This window comes from Zophobas morio, unplaced genomic scaffold (assembly GCF_036711695.1).
Source record: "Zophobas morio isolate AGI-343-1 ecotype UQ-CSIRO unplaced genomic scaffold, CSIRO_AGI_Zmor_V1 ptg000008l, whole genome shotgun sequence".
Lineage (NCBI taxonomy): Eukaryota > Metazoa > Arthropoda > Insecta > Coleoptera > Tenebrionidae > Zophobas > Zophobas morio.
In genome coordinates this window covers 3800342-3826159 of record NW_026972113.1, presented here as the reverse complement: position 1 = coordinate 3826159, position 25818 = coordinate 3800342, and the positions used below count along the sequence as shown (strand labels likewise).

Sequence of the window (25818 nt, the reverse complement as noted above, 5' to 3'; positions counted from 1 at the left end):
TTAAAATAGTCCAGAACCCAATTAGACCACGCGATTGCAGCTAACGGGTCGGTGTAGCGGTTTTGCGAATACCTGGCGACTTTTCGCACTAACAGCTATAAACAATAACCTCCTGTCAAGTGAAACATTTGTCGCATAGGCCACAAATCTGTCTCATTAGAGATAATCGACGATTGAATCTCGCATCTCCACACCGTGGATATGGCAGAAATGCCACGTGAGGTTACTCCTACCGGATGGGATTAATAGTAGTCGGTTGCTTTCTTCTATTTAAGGAATCAAAGTAGACAATCGCTCTTGAAAATTCCGATCGTCGCAAAAACCAGACTTACATGAACAAAGGCTAACTGTGTGTGAGAAGGCGTGTTATCGCATATGATTGGAGAATTATGCAGCTTGAACACCTGTTAGTGATGGATTTACGAGTTTTCGCGAGAAAATGGGTTTTCGATGAAGTTCGAAAAGTTAAAACGGATGAAGTGACTCAATTTGGCGTTTGAGCTGTGGAAATTGTGATAAAAGAAGACGTTTTCGTCGCGGGTGGTAAGTTGACAGGGGGCGACGAAATTGTATGGGGTGTTGTATTATGAGAAACAGGTGTTGGTTAAAATCTTATTTGAATTATCCACAATCCGTGAAATCGTTTTTCCATAAAAGCGGTTTATGTGGTATAGAACATTTGAGAAGGCTTTCTTTTGAATTGATTCGTCAAAGTTTCTAGTTTTACGGCGTAATTTAATATAAGCACCTCACCATCTTTACAACAGAGGCTATAAATCGAAATTTTAACTTTTCTTAAAAAAAGAAAAAGTGAAAACAGCAGCGGTTATAATTTTTGCCATTTTACGGTTTGTAACACGAAATTTCGGGATTCCATTTCCGTCTGTATGTCGTTCGTGGTCTGTGTGTTGGCAATTTTATCAGACAGATAATCGGAACTAGCGTTTAGAAAAACCATATAGATCATACTAATCGTGGTACAAAAAAAGAAAATTGGTCTACCAACACACTTTTTACATTTACTTTAACATTACATACACATTTTTATTTTAACTTACTAGGGTTACCATAATTAAATCAAATTCGAAAAATCTGGAAGGTATATAATTTCTGCCAAAATCACTCTTATCTTAGCAAGTACTAGCCCCGCCCACCCACCCTCTCTTTTCTTGGAAGGTATGTCATTTGCCAAACTCACTCTTAACATAGCAGAACTTTCGGTTTCATAATTTTTCTTTTTGCAATTTTAAGATCCGGTTTGTGGAAAGCAAATTTTCAGATTATTGTTTCTTGAATTTTTCGTTTTGAAATTTTTCAATATTACAATTTTTCATTCTTGGCGTCTTCACTTTCTCAATTTTTAAGTTCTTCATTTTCATTTTCCCGATTTTTTAATTTTTTTTCGGATTTTACAATTTTTCAATATTCATGTTTTTAAAAGGGTAGAATTTTCTAGAGAAATTTTCATATTACAGTTAAACTCCGCCCCTCGGTCTGATTAGGAATGAAAAACTCATCACAATTTAGATACGGGGGGGGTTAATTTTTGTTTTTTTTTTACTATCTAGAGTTTTCTTTCAACAACAAGATAGTTAAATATGTTTTCAGTTTCTTGTTGGGAAAAAATGGCTTGGTATATTAAGAAAAAATGGACAAAATATAAGCCCCGCCCACCCAACCCTTCCCAATTGTGATGAATACTTTATTCATCGTTAGCTGAAGGGCGGAGTTTAGTTACAAAATCCCCATTTCTCTACAAAAAATTATTATATGAAATATGTTTTTAAAAAGGTAGAATTTTTTAGAGAAATTTTGATGTTAAGACTAAACTCCGCCCCTCAATCTAACAACGAATGAAAAATTAATCACAAATGTGGTCGGGGCGGGTGGGTGGGGCTTAATCTTTCTGTTTTTTTCTAATATGTAGAGTTTTTTTCAACGACATGATAGTTAAATATATTGTCATTTCTTGTTGGGAAAAAAAGACTTCGTATATTAAGAAAAAATGGACAAAATATAAGCCCCACCCACCCTCCCCTTCTTAATTGTAATGAATGTTTTATTCATTGTGAGCTGAAGGGCGAAGTTTAGTTGTAAAATGTTCATTTTTCTACAAGAAATTACCATATGATATTCGTCACAATTGAGATTGGGTGGGTGGGTGGGGCTTAATTTTTGTTTTTTTTTTAATATATAGAGTTTTCTTTCAACAATAGGATAGTTAAACAAGTGTTCAGTCTCTTGTTCCCAAAAGAAGACTTCGCATATTAAGAGAAAAAGCACAAAATATAAGCCCCGCCCACCCACCCCTTCCCAATTGTGATGAATATTTTATTCATCGTTAGCTGAAGGGCGGAGTTTAGTTACAAAATCCTCATTTCTCTACAAGAAATTACTATATGAAATATGTTTTTAAAAGGGTAGAATTTTTTAGAGAAATATTGATGTTACGATTAAACTCCGCCCCTCGGTCTAACAACGAATGAAACATTCATCACAAATGAGGTCGGGGCGGGTGGGTGGGGGTTAATCTTTGTGTCTTTTTTTAATATATAGAGTTTTGTTTCAACGACAGGATAGTTAAATATATTGTCAGTTTCTTGTTGGGAAAAGGAAACTTTGTATATTAAGAAAAATTGGACAAAATATAAGCCCCGCCCACCCACCCCTTCTCAATTGTGATGAATATTTTATTCACCGTGAGTTAAAGGGCGGAGTTTAGTTACAAAATCGTCATTTCTCTACAAGAAATTACTACATGAAATATGTTTTTATTTTAACTTTTTGGTTTCTCAGTTTTTCAACTTTTCATTTTTTAGCATTTCGATTTTTCAATTTCTCGGTTATTGAATTATTCTATATCTCGATTTCCCAATTTTTCGACTTTTCGGTTTCCATTTTTCAATTTTGTGGTTTTTTATCCTTTCGACTTTTCAATTTTTAATTTTTCGATTGCTCGATTTTTCAATTTTTTGATATCACGAGGTCTGAACTTTTTGATTTTTCAAGTTCGCAATGTTTCGGTTTCTCTATTTTAGATTTTTCGACTTTTCAATTTTTCGGTTTCTCAATTTTTCGACTGTTCGATTTCTCAATTTTTGAATTTTCAGTTTCTTAATGTTTTTAATATCTCGGTTTTTCGAATTTTCGACTTTTCGATTTCCAATTTCCCGATTTTTTCATTCTTGGACTTTCGATCCTTCAATTTCTCGGTGTTTGGATTGTTTAATTTTTCGAATCTCAATTTTTTGACATCCTGCTTTCTTATTTTTTTGGACTTCTCAATTTTTCAGCTTCGATTTCCCGATTTTCCGAATTTTCGGTTGTTCAATTTTTCGACTTCTTGATTTCTAGATTTTTCGACTTTTCGATTACTCAGTTTTTCTAATTCCCAATTTTTCGAAATTTTTATTTCTTATTTTTCGACTTCGATGTCTCGTTTTTCCTACTTTTCGATTTTTCAGTTTTTCGATTTTTTTATTTCTAGATTTTTTTACTTTTCGATTTCTCAGTTTTTCGAAATTTTGATTCCTTATTTTTCGACTCCTCAATTTTTCAACTTCAATTCCCCGATTCTTCGATTTTTCAAAATTTCGAATTTTAATTTTCGATTTTACATTTTTTCGATTTTTCGTCTTCCGATTTTTCAATTTCTCGATTTCAATTTTTCAATTTTGTGGGTTTTTATATATTCGACTTTTCGAATTTTTGACTTTTCGATTGCTCGATTTTTCAATTTTTTGATATCACGAGGTCTAAACTTTTTGATTTTTCAAGTTCGCAATGTTTCAGTTTCTCTATTTTCGATTGTTCGATTTCTCAATTTTTGAATTTTCAGTTCTTAGTGTTTTTAATATCTCGGTTTTTCAACTTTTCATTTTTTAGCATTTCGATTTTTCAATTTCTCGGTTATTGAATTATTCCATTCTCGATTTCCCAATTTTTCGACTTTTCGATTTCCCAATTTTCGGAAATTTTCAATCTTTCGATGTTTCGACTTTTCAATTTTTAATTTTTCGATTGCTCGATTTTTCAATTTTTTGATATCACGAGGTCTAAACTTTTTGATTTTTCAAGTTCGCAATGTTTCGGTTTCTCTATTTTCGATTTTTCGACTTTTCAATTTTTCGGTTTCTCAATTTTTCGATTGTTCGATTTCTCAATTTTTGAATTTGCAGTTTCTTAATGTTTTTAGTATCTCGGTTTTTCGAATTTTCGACTTTTCGATTTCCAATTTCCCGATTTTTTCATTCTTGGACTTTCGATTCTTCAATTTCTCGGTGTTTGGATTGTTTAATTTTTCGAATCTCAATTTTTTGACATCCTGATTTCTTATTTTTTTGGACTACTCAATTTTTCAGTTTCGATTTCCCGATTTTCCGAATTTTCGGTTGTTCAATTTTTCGACTTCTTGATTTCTAGATTTTTCGACTTTTCGATTACTCAGTTTTTCTAATTCCCAATTTTTCGAAATTTTTATTTCTTATTTTTCGACTTCTCAGTTTTTCGACTTCGATGTCTCGTTTTTCCTACTTTTCGATTTTTCAGTTTTCCGATTTTTTGATTTCTAGATTTTTTTACTTTTCGATTTCTCAATTTTTCGAAATTTTGATTCCTTATTTTTCGACTCCTCAATTTTTCAACTTCAATTCCCCGATTCTTCGATTTTTCAAAATTTCGAATTTTAATTTTTCGATTTTACATTTTTTCGATTTTTCGTCTTCCGATTTTTCAATTTCTCGATTTCCATTTTTCAATTTTGTGGGTTTTTATATATTCGACTTTTCGAATTTTTGACTTTTCGATTGCTCGATTTTTCAATTTTTTGATATCACGAGGTCTAAACTTTTTGATGTTTCAAGTTCGCAATGTTTCAGTTTCTCTATTTTCGATTGTTCGATTTCTCAATTTTTGAATTTTCAGTTCTTAGTGTTTTTAATATCTCGGTTTTTCGACTTTTCGATTTCCAATTTCCCGATTTTTCCATGCTTGGACTTTCGATTCTTCAATTTTTCGGTGTTTGGATTTTTTAATTTTTCGAATCTCAATTTTTTGACATCCTGATTTATTTTTTTGGACTTCTCAATTTTTCAGCTTCGATTTCCCGATTTTTCAATTTTTCGATTCTAAATTTTTTCGATTTTTCCACTTTTCGACTTCTCGATTTTTCAACTTCGATTTCTCGTTTTTCCTACTTTTCGATTTTTCAGTTTTTCGACTTTTTGATTTCTAGATTTTTTCGAAATTTCGATTCCCTATTCTTCGACTCCTCAATTTTTCCACTTCAATTTCCCGATTCTTCGATTTTTCAAAATTTCGAATTTTAATTTTTCGATTCTTCACATATTAAGAAAAAATGGACAAAATATAAGCCCCGCCCACCCACCCCTTCTCGATTGCAATGAATATTTTATTCATCGTGAGCTGAAGGGCGGAGTTTAGTTACAAAATCCTCATTTCTCTACAAGAAATTACTATATGAAATATGTTTTTAAAAGGTTAGAATTTTTTAGAGAAATATTGATGTTACGATTAAACTCCGCCCCTCGGTCTAACAACGAATGACAAATTCATCACGAATGAGATCGGGGCGGGTGGGTGGAGCTTAATTTTTATTATTATTATTTTTTAATATATAGGGTTTTCTTTCAACAACAGGATATTTAAACATACTGTCAGTTTCTTATTGGGAAAAGAAGACTTCATATATTAAGATAAAATGGACAAAATATAAACCCCGCCCGCCCACCCCTTCTCGATTGTGATGCGATTTCAATGTTCTTTTATAATTTTTCTTTTTTTTTCATTATGAAAATTTTCAATTTTTGGTTTCTTCAATTTTTCGTTTTTTCAATTTTAGATTTTTCAGTTTCTAGATTTTTAAATTTTACGTTTCTTCAATTTTTGATTTGCAATTTTTCTAGTTTTCATTTTAAATTTGTAATAATAATTATAATTTTTAAAATTATATCTGTTTTTCAATTTTACGATTTCGTAATTTTTCAATTTTTCAGTTATTGGATTTGAAAATTTTTTCATTGTTCGATTTTTCATTTTTTAATTTTTCGATCAAATCAAAAAATCGTGAAATATCGAAAAATTGAAAAATCAATAAACTGAAAAATAAAAAATTCGGCAATTTGAAAAATAGAAATATCGAAGAACTGAAAAAACGAAAAATCGAGAAATGAAATTAAAAATCGAAAGGCTGAAAAGTTGAAAAACCGAGAAATCGAAACAACCAAAATTTAAGTAACCGAAAAGTTGAAAAATCGGAAAGTTGAAGAATTGAAAAATTGCGAAAATTAAAAAATTCCAAAACTGAAAAAATCTAAAAATTGGAAATCAAGAACTTGAACGAAAAAGTACAAAAAAAGGAAATATTGATAATTAAAGAAATCAGAAAATCGAGTAACTGAAAAACCCAAAAATTGATCAATTTAAAAATTGGAAAACCGAGGAATTGAAAAATCAGATATAGAAAATTAAAAAAATTGAATAAACGAAGGAAATGAAAAAAAATTGTGATATAAAATCGAGAAAATGAATATTAAAAAATCGGGAAAATGAAAAAATCAAGAACTTGAATGACATCATCCTATTAAAAATAAATCAGCAGGGACCCTCCAATTTTCATTTTTCAATTTCTAATTTTTTAATGTCAAAGTCGTTTGAGATAATATTTTTTTAAATAAAAAAAAACAGGATCCTCAAAATTTTGCCATATTTTTTCTAAATGATAAAACAACTGGGGCTTCCCAGATACATTCAAATTTTTTTGGAGCCCTTGAGATTCCAATTCTTAAAAAAAAAGACTCCAGGAATCCCAAAATTGTTCCATATTTTTTCATAAAACAGCTAGGACTTCCCAGATTCTTTTAAATTTTTACAAAATTAAAACAGAAAGAGGGGCCCCAGAGATTCTAATTTAAAAAAAAAGAGAGAACCCTCGAGACCCACAAATTCTTTTAAATTTTTAAAAAAAGCCTCCAGGAATCCCAAAATGTTTCAATTTTTCTATATTTTTTCAAAATCAAAAAAACAGCTGACTGCCCAGATTTTTTAAAGTTTTTACAAAATTAAAACGAAAGGGGCTCTCGAAATTCTAATTAAAAAAAAAGAGGCTTGGGACCACAAGATTTTTTTTTTATACTAAACCCCGCCCACCCACCCCTTCTCGATTGTGATGAATCTTGTTTTTTTTATGTACATAGTTTTCTTTCAACAATTTTTTTGCACAAAGAACAAGAGATATAACAAAAAACATAGTGTCAATATATTATTCAATACTGTACTTCTAATTAAGCCACGTAAAATAATAACCTGTACTTTCTCGTTTTTCTCGAAAATCTGAAGAAATGAAAAACTGAAAAATGTAAAAATCAAAAAATTAAAACTCGTGAAATGTCAAATCGAAAAATGCAAAATTTAGAAATTGAAACTGGAAAATTTAAAAATGATAAAACTCGACGAGATCGCAGAATTGTAGAAAGGAAAAACAAAAATTGAAAAATTGACGAAACAAAAATTTGAAAAAAAGTGAAATTGAAAAAAATAAATAAAATAAAAAACTGAAACGAAAAATTAAAGCTTGGAGAACTGAAAAATTCAATTCAAAAAAGCTGTGGGACCGTTATTTACAATGGTACTTGGTATTTTAAAATAACACACAGTAAACGATATTATAAATTGAATTAGGAGAAACCAAAAATGTAACAATAATGAAGAAATAGTAAAAAATGTGTCACTAAAATAACCTAGAAACTTAATTTTTAATAGAAGCCCTTGTCTTAAATAAAATGCTTGTTAACCAAACTGTGTCAGTACGCAAATTAGCACAAAATTAATCACTGAATAATGCATGTCGACTGCGAGCCAAAGCGAACATTTATGTATCAATTTGTCATTGTTGTCAATAAAAGGTCAAATAACATAGTGGAGCCTATAATAAATCACAATAAATTAGTAGATTAGCAAGTGAAAGTCGAAACAAAGTAATTAAGAATTTGGTCGCAGCGGAAAATTTAGATCAACTAGGAACCTCACGTTTTTCCTAAACCACTCAAAACCACAAAACAATCGTAACCCGACCGCCTAAACCCCACGTCTCTTCCTCCTGCCAGCATCCTATAATTACGTCTTCGTCCACGTAAGAAAAACCGACCATCGGTCCTCTGTTATTACATGCCATTACGAAATCTCGCCGAACTTCCATCACTTCTATCTTCAATCGCATACATAAAAAGTCTCAGTTTCTGTAACGATGATTTATCATGCTGCGGGCGAAATTTCCAAGCATTAAGCCGCATTACGGAGATTTCGTAACGGGCTAACGCCGTGTCCATTAAAAACCCACACAAAAGCCGCGTTTTCTCATAAGCGGATTACAGACATAAAGTTTTTGTTATTAAAAAATGGTAATGATGTCGTCGAGGTCGCTTATGATATAGTAGAAATGGAAATGTTGCTAGTTTTTGTGGCGACGTGATACTCACATTGGTGCTGAGCTGAGACGTCAAAGTTTGAACTTTCTCTTGGGCCTCTGTGAGTTCCCGCCGGAGTTTTCGGATTTCGTGGGCTTGTTTTTCTTCGGCGGAGGAGTAGAGGCTCGAGGCCGTGGAGACCAAGCTTATGGAGGAACCGTGTACTGAAACAAACAAGAAAAAATGTATTAAAGGGATTATGTGCGAAAAGTACAGAATTCCAGTAGGCAGAAATTTGCTTTGACGTCATTAAAAGGAGACTCCGTAATTTAGTCTGTACAGTTATAAATATTATCTCTTCACAAACATCACAATTGTACGAACTATCCACTAATCAGAGAGCATTTATACCATAGGCAACCAACAATACACGCAGCGATGTGACGCACACCATCCATTGTGAGCTTAATTTATTACAAAAATTCTTTACTTGGACGGACGTAATTTACTAGATTTTAAATTGCTTCCCATTTCCATCATTTTCGCATTTTTCTTCACTAATTAGAACACAAAAGCTCGGCAGTCTGCGACCACATTGATAAAACATCCACATTATTAAACGTCTCACTTAATAAACCTGTCAAAAATTTACATCAAAATGACTTAATTTAAACGCGAAAAAAATAATATATACAATTCAATTAAACTTAATGCCCCCTTAAATCAACAATTATGTTAAACAAACCCACTGCCGAATCTACATATTAATAATTACAAAAAACGCGGTAATAAAAGTCAAAAGTGACAAGCAAGTACGCCCACGTCGAGACATTCCAGAAGAAAAAAATCAGAAATTTAGAGATCAAAGATAAAACACTATTAACATATATATTAAGCGGCGCGCCTCCGTTTGAAAAAATTACCAAAAAAAAAAAGCATTCGATGTGGCTACGACAAACAAAAAAGGCTACTATTTTCTTACCGTCGTCGTTTTTTGGTATGCTGTGCCTCGGCGTGGACGAATGAGTCGGAGACAACGGAAAAGTCCTTGCGCTTCCAGGAGCCGGACTAGTGGGCTGCGACCAATGACTAAGAGCTCCAATGGGAAGGCAATAGTACGGTTCGGTTTCCGGTTCCGTATTTCTGTGTAACATCGAAGGATAAAGTTTTTCTGATTTGGTAGACCTGTAACAAACATAAGCTTCAAGGTAGACTCTATTCGAATTTGACAGTTCGCAGATGAGTGTTGTGATTGTCAATAGTGATTACAACGAAAGCGGACGAAACAACGTGTGCTAAGCGAGCATATTGTCCTGAATATTTATAACCGCAATGGAAATACAGTTTAGTGTTACAAATATTTAGTTCCAATATGCATAGTAAGTTGATATAATGCGTTTTCTTATCCGCTCAATACCTTGGGAATGTCCGTTCTCTGAGATAGCTGTCCATAAACAACAAACATTTATTCATTTTGTCAACGAGTGTTAATCGCAAGTGCACGTTACCTTATGCTATTGCTTCTACTAAGCCTGGAAGGGGAATCCCTCAGTAGTCTAGTGTGCGTTAAGCTGCTTCTGTGGCCAGGAAGACTCGTTAGGCTTTCCATGCTGTCGGTTTCGGATAGACGGGGAGCAACTGAGTAGGTATTACTACAAAAAAAAACATACTACTAAATTAGTACTAAAGCATACTAGGTTGTATACTGATAAAATCTTGCGAACCTCGAGGTCGTTCGAGAATTCTATTAGTACACACGCTCGCTACTTACCTGTGTCTCAACCATGGTGCGTAAGGACTGGTATTATCGATGGCTTGGGTGTCGGAAAGAGACCCATCGCTAGCCTTAGGCCTGCCCTGCCTCAAAACTAGCCCGTAATCTTGGCCGGCACCCTTTGGAAGACTTTGTGATCCCATCAACAAGCGTTCTCTCACGGACTGACTCAACTGACTCGCCGTATTCCCAGTAAGAGAGTAACTTTTGAATTGTGGAGTGTTTGATTCTAAAACAAAATAGTCAAAAGTGCGCCGCCTCCGCCGCTTCCACTCACTGTGCGACTGCTGCAGATCACTGGAACACGTCTGCGTCCCCCCCGACACCTTCACCTTGGTCCGCGGAACCGCCGACACCGCCGCCGTCTTGCCCCCTTGATTCTGCAACACTAAAGCCGCCGTCACCGCCGCCCCCTCTCCATCCTATACTCACCTTGAGGCGCCGTCCCGTTGGGCGTCCCATTGCTGGTCGAGCTGCTCCTCTTCACATAGCCGAAGCTCTGCGGCACCCCGCGCACCTTCGAGCTCTTCTCCTTGCTACCATGGGGGCTGCTGCGCCGCTCCCGCCGCCCGCTCGTCGGGCTGGAGGGGGCGGGCGCCGGCGGCGGCGGGCTGCCCACTCCCGGCGAGTCCGTGTACCTCTTCCACTGGCCGTGCTTGGTGTCTTGTAAGGCCACACCGTTGCGGGAGCGGGAGGCTACGCGGGGGGCGGGAGGAGGCGGCGGCTCCTCGACGCGCCCCCGCCGCGACGCCTGCTCTGTCAACACCGTGAGGCCGGGGGCAAGTCGCGGCGCTCTGCAAAAGAGGTCATGTAGTGTGTTGGCGACCAAGAGCTGCAACTGCTATAACGGACTGAGTTTTTGAGAGCTAAGTCGGTCTAAACACGCGAACGAGAAGTAAAACTGTGATTGTTCTTGGTGGGAAAGCGGGCAATTACGTAAAGTCTTGCGTCTGCTTGAGCCAATTAATCTGATTAATTAGGAGCACCTGAACTAGGAAAAATTAGTAATAATTTATCTTACGTAAGGTCTGCGTGTACGGTGTGCGTTAATCACTCGATAACGGATAGTAGCGAGAGAATTAAATTAACAAATGTAATTGGATTGACTGGAAAATGAATATTTATCAAGCGAGAGCACTTTTCAGACTGTTGGTGTTCTTGAGTTTCCTTATTATCAATCTTGTGGCCGCTTCGATAATCAAATCGCATCTGTCAGTTTAAGATAACGATTTCAGTTTATAGACGAATAAAAACACTCTCTGCAACAGACGGAGCAATAAACCTAGTTGGTTAAATTCATGAAATAAGATGCTCGATTAATCAAAATCTTCCAGTAGTTTCTCGAACAATGGTAGCGCAGGCCATATTTTATTTTTATCGGTGATTAATGGGCAAGGTACACCGTCACGGAAGGATTTAGTTCGAGATAATGGGCTTTTTCTGGTAGTGTCGCGAGTTATGTATCGATTTCAGTCGATAAAATAGTAAGAATGGTAGTTACGTGTTACGACATGACGCATTTTCTAAATTATTTATTTCAAGTGAATTATGGGGTTGAATGCGTGGTAATCGTGCAGTTAAAGCAAAAAGCCTACTTTTTACATAGCAACCAAACAATACTGCATGACAACGATGATTTTTACTTCCCGAGCGTAAGCAAAGGAAGTAATCGAGTCCGTCGGCCGACTCTCTACTTTTACGTTTTCTCGATATTTCATGACCCCTAGAAGACGAAGAAATAGGTCTCCCATTTCCGTCTGTCTGTCCGTCCGTCCGTCTGTCCGTCTGTTGTCCCGGATTTTTATTAGACAGATAATCTCCGAAAGTACTCGACCGATTGTTGTGAAATTTTGTACTTATATTAAGAATATCATGTAGATGGTAAAACGCTAACCAAAATTTGTCTAATCATCCCCACCACTAATGCGATGACGTCACTTCAAAATTGTACATAGTAAATGGGTTTTCAATTGTATAAAATAACATAGTCCTACACATGTAGTTTACAACTCTGAATCGACTTTTCACCCGAAACGTCCAGATTTTTGGAAAAAAAATCAAAATTATAAAACAACATTTTGAAATTTAATTTTTAATCTGCTAACCAGAATGCTTTGAAATGTTGCAGATGTTTTAAGGCTATAAAGAGCATCATAAATCTTTAGTCAAAAAATATTTGCTTATCCCCTCCAAAAACTTGATGACGTCAGCTCAAAAGTTTGTGGAATAAATCATATCTAAAATGTACAAAATATGATGAGCCTGTACTTGTCATTTATCACTCCATTCATATTTTTTGGATTTGGATATACAGGGTGACTCAAAAAAATTAATGAATGCGTAAATATATTTTATTGATTTAATCAGGAACTACAAAACCGAATGCTCTGAAATCTTGCAGATGTTTTAAGGTTATAAAGAGCATAATAAATGTTTAGTCAAAATATATTTGCTTATCCCCTCCAAAAACTTGATGACGTCAGCTCGAAAATTTGCCGAATAAATCATATCTAAAATGTACAAAATATGATCAGTCTGTACTTGTGATCTATCACTCCATTCATATTTTTCGGATTTGCATATACAGGGTGATTCAAGAAAATAAATCAAAGCGTAAATTTATTTTACTGATTTACTCAGGAACTACAAAACCGAATGCTTCGAAATCTTGAAGATATTTTAAAATTATCATAAGCATGGTAAATTTTTGATCAAAACGTATTTGGTCGTCCCCCCTAAAAAATTTATGACGTCACCACAAAATTTTGCTGAATAAATCCTATCTAAAATGTACAAAATATGGTGAGTCTCTTCTTGTGATTTATCATTCCATTCAAATTTTTTCGATTTGCATATACAGGGTGACTCAAAAAAATTAATGAATGCGTAAATATATTTTATTGATTTAATCAGGAACTACAAAACCGAATGCTCTGAAATCTTGCAGATGTTTTAAGGTTATAAAGAGCATAATAAATGTTTAGTCAAAATATATTTGCTTATCCCCTCCAAAAACTTGATGACGTCAGCTCGAAAATTTGCCGAATAAATCATATCTAAAATGTACAAAATATGATCAGTCTGTACTTGTGATCTATCACTCCATTCATATTTTTCGGATTTGCATATACAGGGTGATTCAAGAAAATAAATCAAAGCGTAAATTTATTTTACTGATTTACTCAGGAACTACAAAACCGAATGCTTCGAAATCTTGAAGATATTTTAAAATTATCATAAGCATGGTAAATTTTTGATCAAAACGTATTTGGTCGTCCCCCCTAAAAAATTTATGACGTCACCACAAAATTTTGCTGAATAAATCCTATCTAAAATGTACAAAATATGGTGAGTCTCTTCTTGTGATTTATCATTCCATTCAAATTTTTTCGATTTGCATATACAGGGTGACTCAAAAAAATTAATGAATGCGTAAATTTATTTTATTGATTTAATCAGGAACTACAAAACCGAATGCTTTGAAATCTTGCAGATGTTTTAAGGTTATAAAGAGCATAATAAATTTTTAGTCAAAATATATTTGGTTATCTTCTACAAAAAACTGATGACGTCAGCTCAAAAGTTTGCCGAATAAATCGTATCTAAAATGTACAAAATATGATGAGTCTGTACTTGTGATTTATCATTCCATTCATATTTTTGGATTTGCATATGCAGGGTGACTCAAAAAAATTAATGAAGGCGTGAATTTATTTTATCGATTTAATCAGGAATTACAAAACCGAATGCTTTGAAATCTTGGGAATATTTTAAAGTTATTATAAGCATGGTAAACTTTTGTTCAAAATGTATTTGTTCATCCCTCCTAAAAAAATTGATGACGTCACCCTTAAATTTTGCTGAATAAATCCTATCTAAAATGCAAAAAATATGATGGTTTGTACTTGTGATTTATCATTCCATTCATATTTTTTAGATTTTCTTAAGAGGTGGTTCAAAAAAATTAATGAAGTCAATTTATTTTATTGATTAAATTAAAGGCAACACTTATTATTAGTATTACACCCCAACCAACCCAATTTGGTAGACACAAAATTTGTTAAAGGAAAAACTCGGTTGAAACATAAGGGTAGCACGCTTATTTACATCGACTTTAACATTACAGACCTGCATTTGTTTTATGCGCTCACTTGGTTCCGCGAATGTGAAATAGACATGTTTATAATCAACCAATTGTGAATTTCACCGTCAAGAATTAAAATAAAACCCAATGTTTTATATAATAAGCGGAAGTCGAAGCAATAAAACCGATGGTCGTTTTGTTTACAGTTTCTCTGTTTGACTCTCACGTATGCTGTTACGCCTGTCATCTTAAATTAAGAATGTTTATACATACACGATTTTCAGTTGCCTCTGATACGTATACGTGAGTAAATTGTTTCGTTATTTTATTGATTATTACAAATCAATATTCCAAACGACCCAATTCATTTTCCCGAAAATTTGAGAATATAATAATTTTATTCTTAGTATTACACTACATCTATCCCAACTGATATACGTGTCCTTGCAAAAATGTTGATGACGTCATCGCAATTTTTTTTTAAATTCCCACTACAAAAATGTAATGAGAAAAAAAACACAATAGGCATGCAGTCGTCAAGTTTCCGACAGCGAGGGAAGTACTGTCTAAACTCTTTAGACCAATTTTTTTTTCAACGATTTATCACCTACTCTTCCGTCTTTAGATCCTCTACTTTTCCACTCGAAGTTTTAACAAACAATTAAGTCCCCACCCCCGCAATGTCACGCCTTGACTCGATCAATGTGCGAGTTCCTCAAATTCGCGTAATTGAATTCGGTGGAGAAAAACACCAGAACAATAGCTGTGGCACTTAGCACTCTGTTATCTTGTTTATCCGGCGTGGTGCCACCATCCCCTTTGCTGTTACTGCTGATAAAACAGCCTTGTCAGCTCATCGCCAACAACAAATTTCGACTCCCGCTAAAACTGGGTGCAATCTCGTTTCCGGGTTTTTCGTTGGGAAAATAATCAGAAAGTGGGATTGTTTAATGGATGAAAGGGTTTGTACGTGTTTGGATGAGTATTGTTTATTGTGGTGACGGCTGATGTAAAGGATGGAGTTTTTTACGAGGGCGATGCTCTTGTGGATTTTTCTAGGCTTACGCCTGCGAATACTAATGGGGTTGCAGACGATTTTCGATTTTTCGCATTTTATTGGGGAGGTTTTATTGTTGCAACGGGCGATCTAAAGTTTTGTCGTAAAGTGTGCTGCCAGGGAGGCGTAAAAAACAATTTATTCAGGTTATATATCGCTTGTATGACGTCATCAATGAAAATTTTGAAGCTGGACAACTGTGAAATCGACTGTTCGATTCGTTGCCCAAATTTGTTTTATTAACTACGAATTACGTGATAAAAATATATGAAAAAAATTTCCATAGGATACTCCGATCACATTTTTTTGGGCGGCAAATATATAAAGATTCATCTAATTAAAAATAAATAAGGGTTTTACACGTCACAAAAATTTTTAAATGTACCCTTTAAAAAAAAACAGATTAAGATTAAATTATCCGAAATAAAACTAAAATAAAAATATGAAACATATGCAATAAAAAATGTGATCGAGTCGTCCTCCGAAACAAAACTGTCAAGTAATTAAATGTTTACAACAAGCACAAGTACAAAAATATCTTTCTTACTTTATATAATTTAAATCGCATTTGTGACGCAAAATTTTTAGGTCACGTCATCAAAGGGTTCATGAGGATGATCAGCAAATTTTGGTTCGTTGCGCGAACAAAATAAAGCCGGATCTCAATTTACATAAGTCTTTGAAATTTAATCACGAAAATAACGTTCCTCTTCATGATAAAGGTGGAAGGCCGAGATTTTGTGTTCATTCGAGTATAAAAATTTCCTATATGTATAAACAAGCTGCGACCTCGAGTTCGGAAGTGAGGGGTGTATTCAAATGTTTCGATTGTTTCTCAAGGGCGCGCATATTTTAAGACCGTTTTGCAGAAAATAAACCTCGTTATATTTTAATCGTGTATTAAATAATACATGTTATTTGTGCATTAAATCTTGCTATAAATAATTTTAAAAGCGGATGCAAAAAATATTCGTTGGATATAATAAAAAAAGCCCTAACCTTACTTTATGTCCTTCTGTCTATACCATCTAGTATATTTAAGTCGTAAAAGTGTCCATTTTTATGATTATACATTCTACAAACGCACCGTTAAACCAACCGTGACCCCCTTTTGGCTCGTTCGTCCGCGCTGTGTGACATTTGCTCCGGCAAAAAACACAATACACGAATCGCACAAATCACCCAAATCAATAGGAATTAATAATTGTCTCATTATCGTTCCCTGCCTCGTCCCGCTTTCGCCGGAAGTGCCATCAACCCCCGGTCCCGATACGATCGCGTTTCCACTCTTCTCCACACAAGTATGACTAATTAACATCGATGAAACATAAACACAATGCGACCGTTCGCACCAAAGCAAAACAATGAAAAGCGTTCATACCAGAAACCGTTTCCCGCCTTCGTGACGCAGCCGGAGCTTCCGAAGTCCGAAGTACCATCACACTTGGCTTCCTCTGACTGACCACAAAGACACAACTTTTTCCGAAGGCTCCGGCAGTGTGCGGACTTTCGATAATAATATTTCAGTTAGGCCCAGTGACCATGTCTGTCTGGCGTCTACAATACGAAATCGATGAGGGGGCGCATGTACCCTACGCGCGCTCCCTCTGTATATTGCACCACGGTCGAGTTGAACATCTGATTCCGCCCCCACCACGAGGACGACCGAGGAGGGCTGGCGGCGGCGAGAAAGCAACAGGAGGGTTTCCTTCGGGGCGATGCGGAAGGGTCGCGCTGGTCGGGTGCGGGGCTCCTATCGATTGGTATAGACGAGAAGAGGTTGCTTTTTTATTAAGTTGGGCGATGCTTGCGGGATCGGGAGGGTTAATTGGGGACGCAAAAACGGCGGAGGCGGGGAACCTTTTTACGTTTATTTCGTCGCTGATTAAAAAAATTACTTTGTGGGATGTTCCATCAATTTTAGACCTCTGGATCTGCTGAGCTTTTTATTTTTAATGAAACGAAAAAACCTCTACGAGGCCACAGTTTTAATCAGTTTAAAGTTTTTTTTTCTCTATTTTGTTTCACAACGTTTCGGGGTGAATTTTTCCCCTTCCTCAGGTTCAAAGAGTGCAATCAGGTCTCCTGCTCAAGTCAGACCAGGCCAGAACAGGTCGGGTTAAGTTAAGCTAGGTCAGGTCACACCTTAAATTTAGTGCCATTTTATTTCACAACGTTTCGGGGTATTTTTTTCCTTCCTCAGGTCCAACACATTATGTACACTTGCGACGTTTCACTATTTTGCCATTTTCTCAGGAGAAGGAATACAGGACCAGCATTCACGCTAAGCACTCTATTCTTGGGTTTAAATCTTCTAAACATATCTTGAAATTTATGATTTTTAATTGTTCCAAGTAACTGAACGTAGAATTAAGAAAATGGTTATGGAATTTTCGATATATTTTAAACATCAATTTATTAATAATCTCAGATTTAGCACATTTGTGACGTAATTAGAAACAGAGTTTAGAATCATATTTATATTTTACAGGAAAGAGTACTGTTGACTCCCGCCCAATCCTCAACAGAGCGTGCCAAGTCAATTTTCCGGTCATCGGACTTTTCACTTCCTCTGCAAATGAATAGGTATAGTGTTAGAGTGTTTAATGCAGATGCTGGTCCTGTTTCCTTCATCACACTTAATAAAACGCGTTGACTATTTAGTGTCCATTTTTAATAACAGATAATCTCCGAAACTACTGGATGGGTTGTTGACAAATTGAAATGTACGTGTAGATAGGAGAACGCCAACCAAAACTTATTTAATCATCCCAACCACCAATTTGATGGTGTCATTTCAAATTTTACTTAGTACATACCATATACTACTTGTAGTTTATGAATTTGCCTTGATTGTATTTGTTATTATAATTTTTATTATTCAATATTTCTCATAGTAAAGCTGGTCTTTAAATACATAATACCAACCATGCGAAACATTAGCTATGCCTCAGCGGCAAATATTGATAAGGCGGGGCTTAAATTTTGCCTTCTTTTCTGAATATACATAATCTTCTTTTCGCGACAAGATATTTAAAACATGTTTAAAATGGTAATTTTTGTCTGGAAACATCGATTTTACACTTAAGCCTTGCCTCTCGGTCTGACAACGAATGAAAAATTCATCACAATTGAGACTGGGCGGGTGGGCGGGGCTTATCCATGTTTCACATGGTAGTTTCTTGTAGAGAAATAGGAATTTTGCAATTAAGCTCCGCCTTTCGGGTTGAGATGAGCACGGGTGGATGGGGGTTGTATTTAGCCTGTTTTTCTTATTATATGTACGTAGTTTTCTTTTAAAGACAAGAAACTGAACACATGTTTAAAAAGTTAAATTTGTAGAGGTGTTGGGAACAAAATTTACCATTTTAAACATGTTTTCAGTTTCTTGTTGTGAAGAGAAGACTGCATATTAAGAAGAAAACAAATAAAAAATATAAGCCCCGCCCACCCACCCTGTCTCAATTGTAACGATTTTTCTTTGTTCGTCGTGCGACAAGAGGGGCGGAGCTTAATTGCAAAATCTGTATTTTTCTACAAGAATTGAACATGTTCTTCAGTTCTAGTGTTGCTCAAAGAAAACTATATGTATTAAGTTAAAAAAAAGTGAAATGATAAGCCCCACCCATCCGTTTGGATCTCAATGCTGATGAATTTTCATTGGGTGTCAGACCGAGGGGCGGAGTGTAATTGCACAATCCACATTTTCTGTTTTAAACTTGTTGTAAGTTTCTTGTTGTGAAAAGAAGACTACATAAATTAAGAAAAAAAAAAAAAAAACAAAATAACAGTTATTTTCATTTTATAATTTTTCGAAGAAGCTGAATTTGTTGGACTGTACTTCAAGGGGTGTAAATAACCTTAGAGCAATATTTTTGTATTAAGAAAGTCTGGTTTTTTCGTTAATTACAAAATACTAAGAAATATTTTTCAATTAAAAAAATTATGCTCATAAATTATGACTCCACTTCTTGTTCTGAGTTTACGATTTCTTAGAATAATGCGTTCCTATCAATGTAAAATTGAGTCCTTGATAAAAGTGGATTATTTATACATTTAAACTAAGATCCGACAATATTTTGAACTGACATGATCAACTATATATATATTTTTTTTAAACAAATTTTCAGTTTCTTGTTGCCAAAAGAAGATTTCGTATATTAAGAAAAAATGGACAAAATATAAGCCCCGCCCACCCACCATTTCTCAGTTGTGATGAATGTTTAATTATCGTGAGCTGAAGGGCGGAGTTTAATTGCAAAATCTTCATTTCTCTGCAAGAAATTACCATATGAAATTCGTCACAATTGAGATTGGGTGGGTGGGTGGGGCTTAATTTTTGTTTTTTTTTAACATATAGAGTTTTCTTTAAGAACAGGATAGTTAAACATATTGTCAGTTTCTTATTGGGAAAAGAAGACTTCGTATATTAAGAAAAAACGGACAAAATATAAGCCCCGCCCACCCACTCCTTCTCGATTGTGATGAATATTTTATTCATCGTGAGCTGAAGGGTGGATTTTAGTTGCAAAATCCTCATTTCTCTACAAGAAATTACTATATGAAATATGTTTTTAAAAAGGTAGAATTTTTTAGAGAAATATTGATGTTACAATTAAACTCCGCCCCTCGGTCTAACAACGAATGAAAAATTTATCACAAATGAATCGGGGCGGGTGGGCGGGGCTTAATTTTTGTTTTTTTTTTTTAGTATATAAAATGTTCTTTCAACAGGGTAGTCAAACATGTTTTCAGTTTCTTGTTGGGAAAAAAGACTTCGTATATTAAGCAAAAAAGGACAAAATATAGGGCCCCCCTACCAACCCCTTCTCAATTGTGGTGAATATTTTATTCATCATGAGCTGAAAGGCGGAGTTTAGTTGTAAAATGTTCATTTCTCTACAAGAAATTACCATATGAAATTCGTCACAATTGAGATTGGGTGGGTGGGTGGGGCTTAATTTTTGTGTTTTTGTTTTTAATATATATAGTTTTCTTTCAACAATAGGATAGGTAAACAAGTGTTCAGTCTCTTGTTGCCAAAAAAAGACTTCGCATATTTAGAAAAAAAGGACAAAATATAAGCCCCGCCCACCCACCCCTTCCCAATTGTGATGAATATTTTATTCATCGTTAGCTGAAGGGCGGAGTTTAGTTACAAAATCCTCATTTCTCTACAACAAATTACTATATGAAATATGTTTTTAAAAAGGTAGAATTTTTTAGAGAAATATTGATGTTAACATTAAACTCCGCCCCTCGGTCTAACAACGAATGAAAAATTCATCACAAATGAGGTCGGGGCGGGTGGGTGGGGCTTAATCTTTGTGTTTTTTCTTAATATATAGAGTTTTCTTTCAACAACAGGATAGTTCAATATATTGTCAGTTTCTTGTTGGGAAAAGAAGACGTCGTATATTAAGAAAAAAGGACAAAATATAAGCCCCGCCCGCCCACCCCTTCTCGATTGTGATGAATATTTTATTCATCGTGAGCTGAAGGGCGGAGTTTAGTTACAAAATCGTCATTTCTCTACAAAAAATTACTACATGAAATATATTTTTATTTTAACTTTTTGGTTTCTCAGTTTTTCAACTTTTCATTTTTTAGCATTTCGATTTTTCAATTTCTCGGTTATTGAATTATTCTATATCTCGATTTCCCAATTTTTCGACTTTTCGGTTTCCCAATTTTCGGAAATTTTGAATCTTTCGATTTTTCGACTTCTCGATTTCCATTTTTCAATTTTGGTTTTTTGGAGTTTAGTTTGCAAAATCCTCATTTCTATACAAGAAATTACTATATGAAATATGTTTTTAAAAAGGTATAATGTTTTAGAGAAATATTGATGTTAAGATTAAACTTCGCCCCGCTGTCTAACAACGAATGAAAAATTCATCACAAATCAGATCGGGGCGGGTGGGTGGGGCTTAATTTTTGTTTTTTTTTTGACACTTTCGTCCCTAATAAATTTCAACGGAACTAGAAAGCAACCATATTAGTTTAATTGGAGTAGCTGATGATAAAGACTCGTAACGATTAAACCGTTTGAAATAACGACGCAATTTCATAACGCATTTAAACTTCTATTACGATTCTTCGATTTAAAATTTCTTTTACAGACGTGTTATTTTCTGATACGTTGCTTCAGTTTCCACGTAGGTATAATACGGATCCACCCTCATTAGTCTTGAGGCTTAGGTTTGAACCTCTTCGAAATTAATCCGACGATGGGTGAGTCCCCAAAATCCGCCCGACTGCGCCAATTAACAACGCTTTCAGACGATCCTCTAGCGGTGGTCCGTTTCTTTACTGTCACCGTGTTCAACAACAAAATCTATAAATACGCAAGAATATTTTCTTTGGTTTGTCAGCTTTTATTATCACTCGTCAGTGTTTATTTCTTCGTGAGTGTCTCCGAAGCGGATTTTATTTTTACATTTTTGGCGACATTTCTGTCCATCATAGCCGTGCGTGTTGTGAGTAGTTGAGGTTTTGTATTATCAGAATTTTTCAGGTCGTTATTTTTAACTGTTGTTTCTTGTGGATGGAAAAAGCTTTGAATAAGCTGGATGAAGAAATTCTTTCCAAGTCTTGGACTGTAAATGGCACCACCAGACAAACGGGAAGAAAAATACTGAAAGAATGTACTTATGCCACCTATGTTGTGGTATTTAATTCCGCACTAGGAGTGTTTGCCGGTTTTGTGTTATATCCAGTCGGGATTGAACAGGAATATCACTTTCCGATTTACTTTTTCCGCAAGTGCACACCCGATTTTCACTACGTTTTCGAATTTTTGTATTTTTTGACATTTCCGGTATCGGCGTATTTAATGTGCAATTTAGTCAATTTCGTTACTTATTATTCACATCATGTGGTTACACAGATACGTCTTGGGAAAGACACTATTGACACTGTATGTTCGGGATATGAAGACAGAGATGACAACGAACTTTACAACTCGGAAGAATATCAAAGCACGATCAGAGAAAGACTCCGGTTTTTGATTATCAGACAGAGCGATTTCCTCCGGTAGGTGAAAATTTAACCGAATTGTTTTACTGGAGATTTATTTTTGACAGATTCGACCGACTTTGTGCTGACTTGGCGTTAAAACTACTACCTTGCTTAAGTGCAGCGATAGTACTTAGTGCTCTAAGTTACATCTTTTTTATCGTAAGTAAACTTAATAATTGAACGGTGTCTATTTTTTAATACAGGACGCCGATTTTGGCTACTGGTACTATTTTCAAAATTTCGTTTGGTGGTTAACCGTCACAACAACCGGAGTTATCCTTATCCAGTGTGGTCAATACATGGAAGATGAGGTCAGTTCGGTTACGTTTTTGACTCTTTTTACCAAATTCTTTCAGTCTGGCTCACTAATGTCCACCCTGTATCACATTCGCTGGCTAAGTTTTAGCGAAATCAATAAGAAAACGTTGCTTGTTTTGATGAGCATGAGTCGAGTGCCGTTCAAACTAAATCTTACACATACTCTATCGATTAACTATACGCTGGGAATGCGGGTAAGTAGACGCTGTATCTTTCAACGATTCTCCTTAAGATTTTTCAGATCGTGATATATTTCTACTGTTTCATTGCCATTTTTCCAGTATTGAATGAGAAATAATTCATCTTGGTTCGAATAAACGATTAAGCCTTGAGTTTTATTGTGTTTGCTCTAACAGCTAGAAAGTTGAGAGGGATAAGTTACCACACCCTCCTAACCTGACGTCATCTTTAAGCCGACGATTTAAAGGGTGCGTTGTCGAATTTTCCTATTAGTCATCTTCCACGTCAAACACACATGGACGCCGCAGGCTCCAAAGTGTCATTTTCTCAACTACCAAACCAGAACAAGTTGACCGTTCTAACCCATCCACTAAAAAAACAACCGTACAAATCGTATTAACCCCAACCTGAACCCTTGTCGACAACTTCCCGAATGGTCCTCACACAACACCTGTTAGTTGGTTAAGTTCCAGATGGTCACACAGAGACGGACTCAAACTCATTTACAAAAATCAAAAATAACACGGTGTCAGTTTTGTGAGCGAGTCCACCCCTGAGTCCTGTGACACGTGCCATCCTGCACCCCACTCGATGATGATTCATTGCCGAGAAGAACGTACACAAGCAGACAGACTCGATACATAAACAGCATCGCTTGGCGTGTTAACACCGCCTCGACAGCACCCTCTCACGCGGCACGATCTCGAGAGAAAACGTATTACAGCTGCTTTGTATCACATCGTAAAGAAAATTTAATTAAACCGCCTTCTGAAGTAATTGCCAGGCTTCAGGAGATGACTGAAGTTTATTAAACGGGAAATCAGCAGCGCTGCGACGCGGTTATTAATTTTAAGTAGGCGGGGGTGCGTTTTGTCGCACGATATAGTTATTGTTATGGACAACGCAAGTTTTTTTTTTCGCTTCGTCACTGGAGAAAAATCACCGGCTACGCCCACCGTCACGGTGATGTACGACCGCATTGTGTTGCAGAGAGGGGAACCGAATTACGGATTTATAAACATTGTTTCAAAAGTCAACTAAATCACCCTCTTGTTGATTAATGACGCCTTGGCAAATCCCCCAAGACAAAGACCTTGGGTAAGAAGCGACGTGTAATCCCTCTTAGAGTCTTAGACACCCCTCACTATTACTACTACTATTACTGCTAGCATTGTTTAAGTATATTATAGTTGGACAACCTAATACAAATTTTACTTCGCCTAAATAGTGAGCTTTAGGACAAGGAATCCAGGGGGCGTGCGACAAATTTTTCGTCAACGCGCATTTTCACTACAGTGAGCGAATGTTTTAGGTTTATTTTACTCTAAATCAGATGGCGCCATCAAACATTAGCAAAGGCAAACACCCTTCACTCTACTCTTATACGAGGAGTTATCCATAAATCCATAATTAACATTGTTCCGTAAACACTAATGTGTTTAAACATATATGTACAAAATATGAAAATATACTTGACATAAAAAATATGAAGCAACGCGTTGTAACGTGATAAGAAAGAATTGAATTTAAATAAATTTGACGCATATTTTTATTTGACTATATCTGAAGACTGACAGAAACTTTCCAAGGGTTTTTAAACTGGTATAATTGTTTAGTTTTACAAGATTAAAGTAAAACATGATTTTAAGTAAAATTTAGATTCGTGGTGTTACAAAAATATTAACACAAAATGAAAATATATGTTCAAAGTAAATAACAGAATGACATAAACTTTCGGCGTTAAATTACAAATAATTACAAGAGAGAAAAAAACGCATAAAGAACTTAAGAGGCATGTTTGTAATATCGAGTTGTTAAAGGCTGCTTTGAAGACTGTTTGTTTCTATGAAAAACAATTGCTGTTATCGGACATTTTGGTAGATTTTGTTCCAAAAATACGAGATAACTAATTGTTTCTTGAACTAGTTTCCGTAACTTCTAAAATTTAAAAAGGATACGCCGTTCTGCTGTAATAAAATCTAGAATAAGGTCAAAATCACACTAATATTACATCTGATTTTGTTAACCACATGAATATAATTTACGTTAAAATAAGTTACAGACATTGTTTGAAATGTTTATTATAGTTCGAAAACAAGATAAAATAAATAAATAAATAAATAAAATGTGCAGTTTTTAAACTTCAGAATTTTAGTAAAAAAATAATCATGTTTGAAGCTTTATTTTGTCTGTTCCATTTTATTGGGTGTATTGGGCCCCTCTCGGGATATAACACCGACATCAGTGCACCGACCCAACGTTCTTCAACCGATGGGATGATTTATTACTTCCGTTATGTTGGCCCTACACACAGCGATTTGGTTTTCGGATTTTCGGCTAGATCTGCACAGTTAACTCTTTGCGCACTGCACACTGACATAGAGTATTTTGTTCACGCGAGCATTAAAAATATTACGCCGAAAGCACTTCTTCAAGTGTTATTTTTTTTAAGATGTCATATTTGTCAGCGTTTCCAAAATTTTCTTCTTTGCACAGGTCAACTAATTTTTCGTAAACCGCATTTTAAAATTTTTGTTATTGTATTTTTTACTTTTTAATTTTCTAAGGCATGAAAAAATCCCATTTAGGTTTCTATGAATTTATTAACGAAATCAACTGATAACTTGCGCGCCATTTTGTGTTAATTAACACCAATAGTGATTATGATAATTTTATATTATCATTTTAATGAAATTGTGTTCTTCACTTCGCGAAAGACAGCAAACAATTTAAAATTACCGCTAGTCAAGCACCTGAAAATCCATCTCTCCCAAATATGAGAACTTGTTTGATCTACAAACCAAAGCACACTCAGCCCAATATCGGCTTTAAGCAATTTATCTATAAGCCGATATTCGTTAGAGTTGATCTGATACACAACCACTACGAAGAACTAACCCATTTCGACCATTGGACTTTACAACGAATAAGTGAATAAAGTTCTTGAACATCTTAACGATTT

General features: G+C 35.2%; 1 protein-coding gene across 6 annotated transcripts in view; it reads right to left on the bottom strand.

Moving 5' to 3' along the window:
• The window catches only part of Sick (sickie), a 273720-nt gene that overhangs the window by 49840 nt on the left and 198062 nt on the right, over nucleotides 1-25818 (bottom strand). For 5 of the 6 annotated variants that reach the window (XM_064050449.1, XM_064050451.1, XM_064050452.1 and 2 more), the window contains 7 exons: nucleotides 10630-10991; nucleotides 10475-10585; nucleotides 10195-10426; nucleotides 9932-10075; nucleotides 9841-9867; nucleotides 9406-9608; nucleotides 8496-8647 (listed from right to left, as the gene is read on the bottom strand). In XM_064050449.1, the coding sequence (XP_063906519.1) occupies nucleotides 8496-8647; nucleotides 9406-9608; nucleotides 9841-9867; nucleotides 9932-10075; nucleotides 10195-10426; nucleotides 10475-10585; nucleotides 10630-10991 (1231 nt within the window). The remainder of the gene's footprint in view (nucleotides 1-8495; nucleotides 8648-9405; nucleotides 9609-9840; nucleotides 9868-9931; nucleotides 10076-10194; nucleotides 10427-10474; nucleotides 10586-10629; nucleotides 10992-25818) is intronic. The other variant, XM_064050450.1, reaches the window with a different exon arrangement.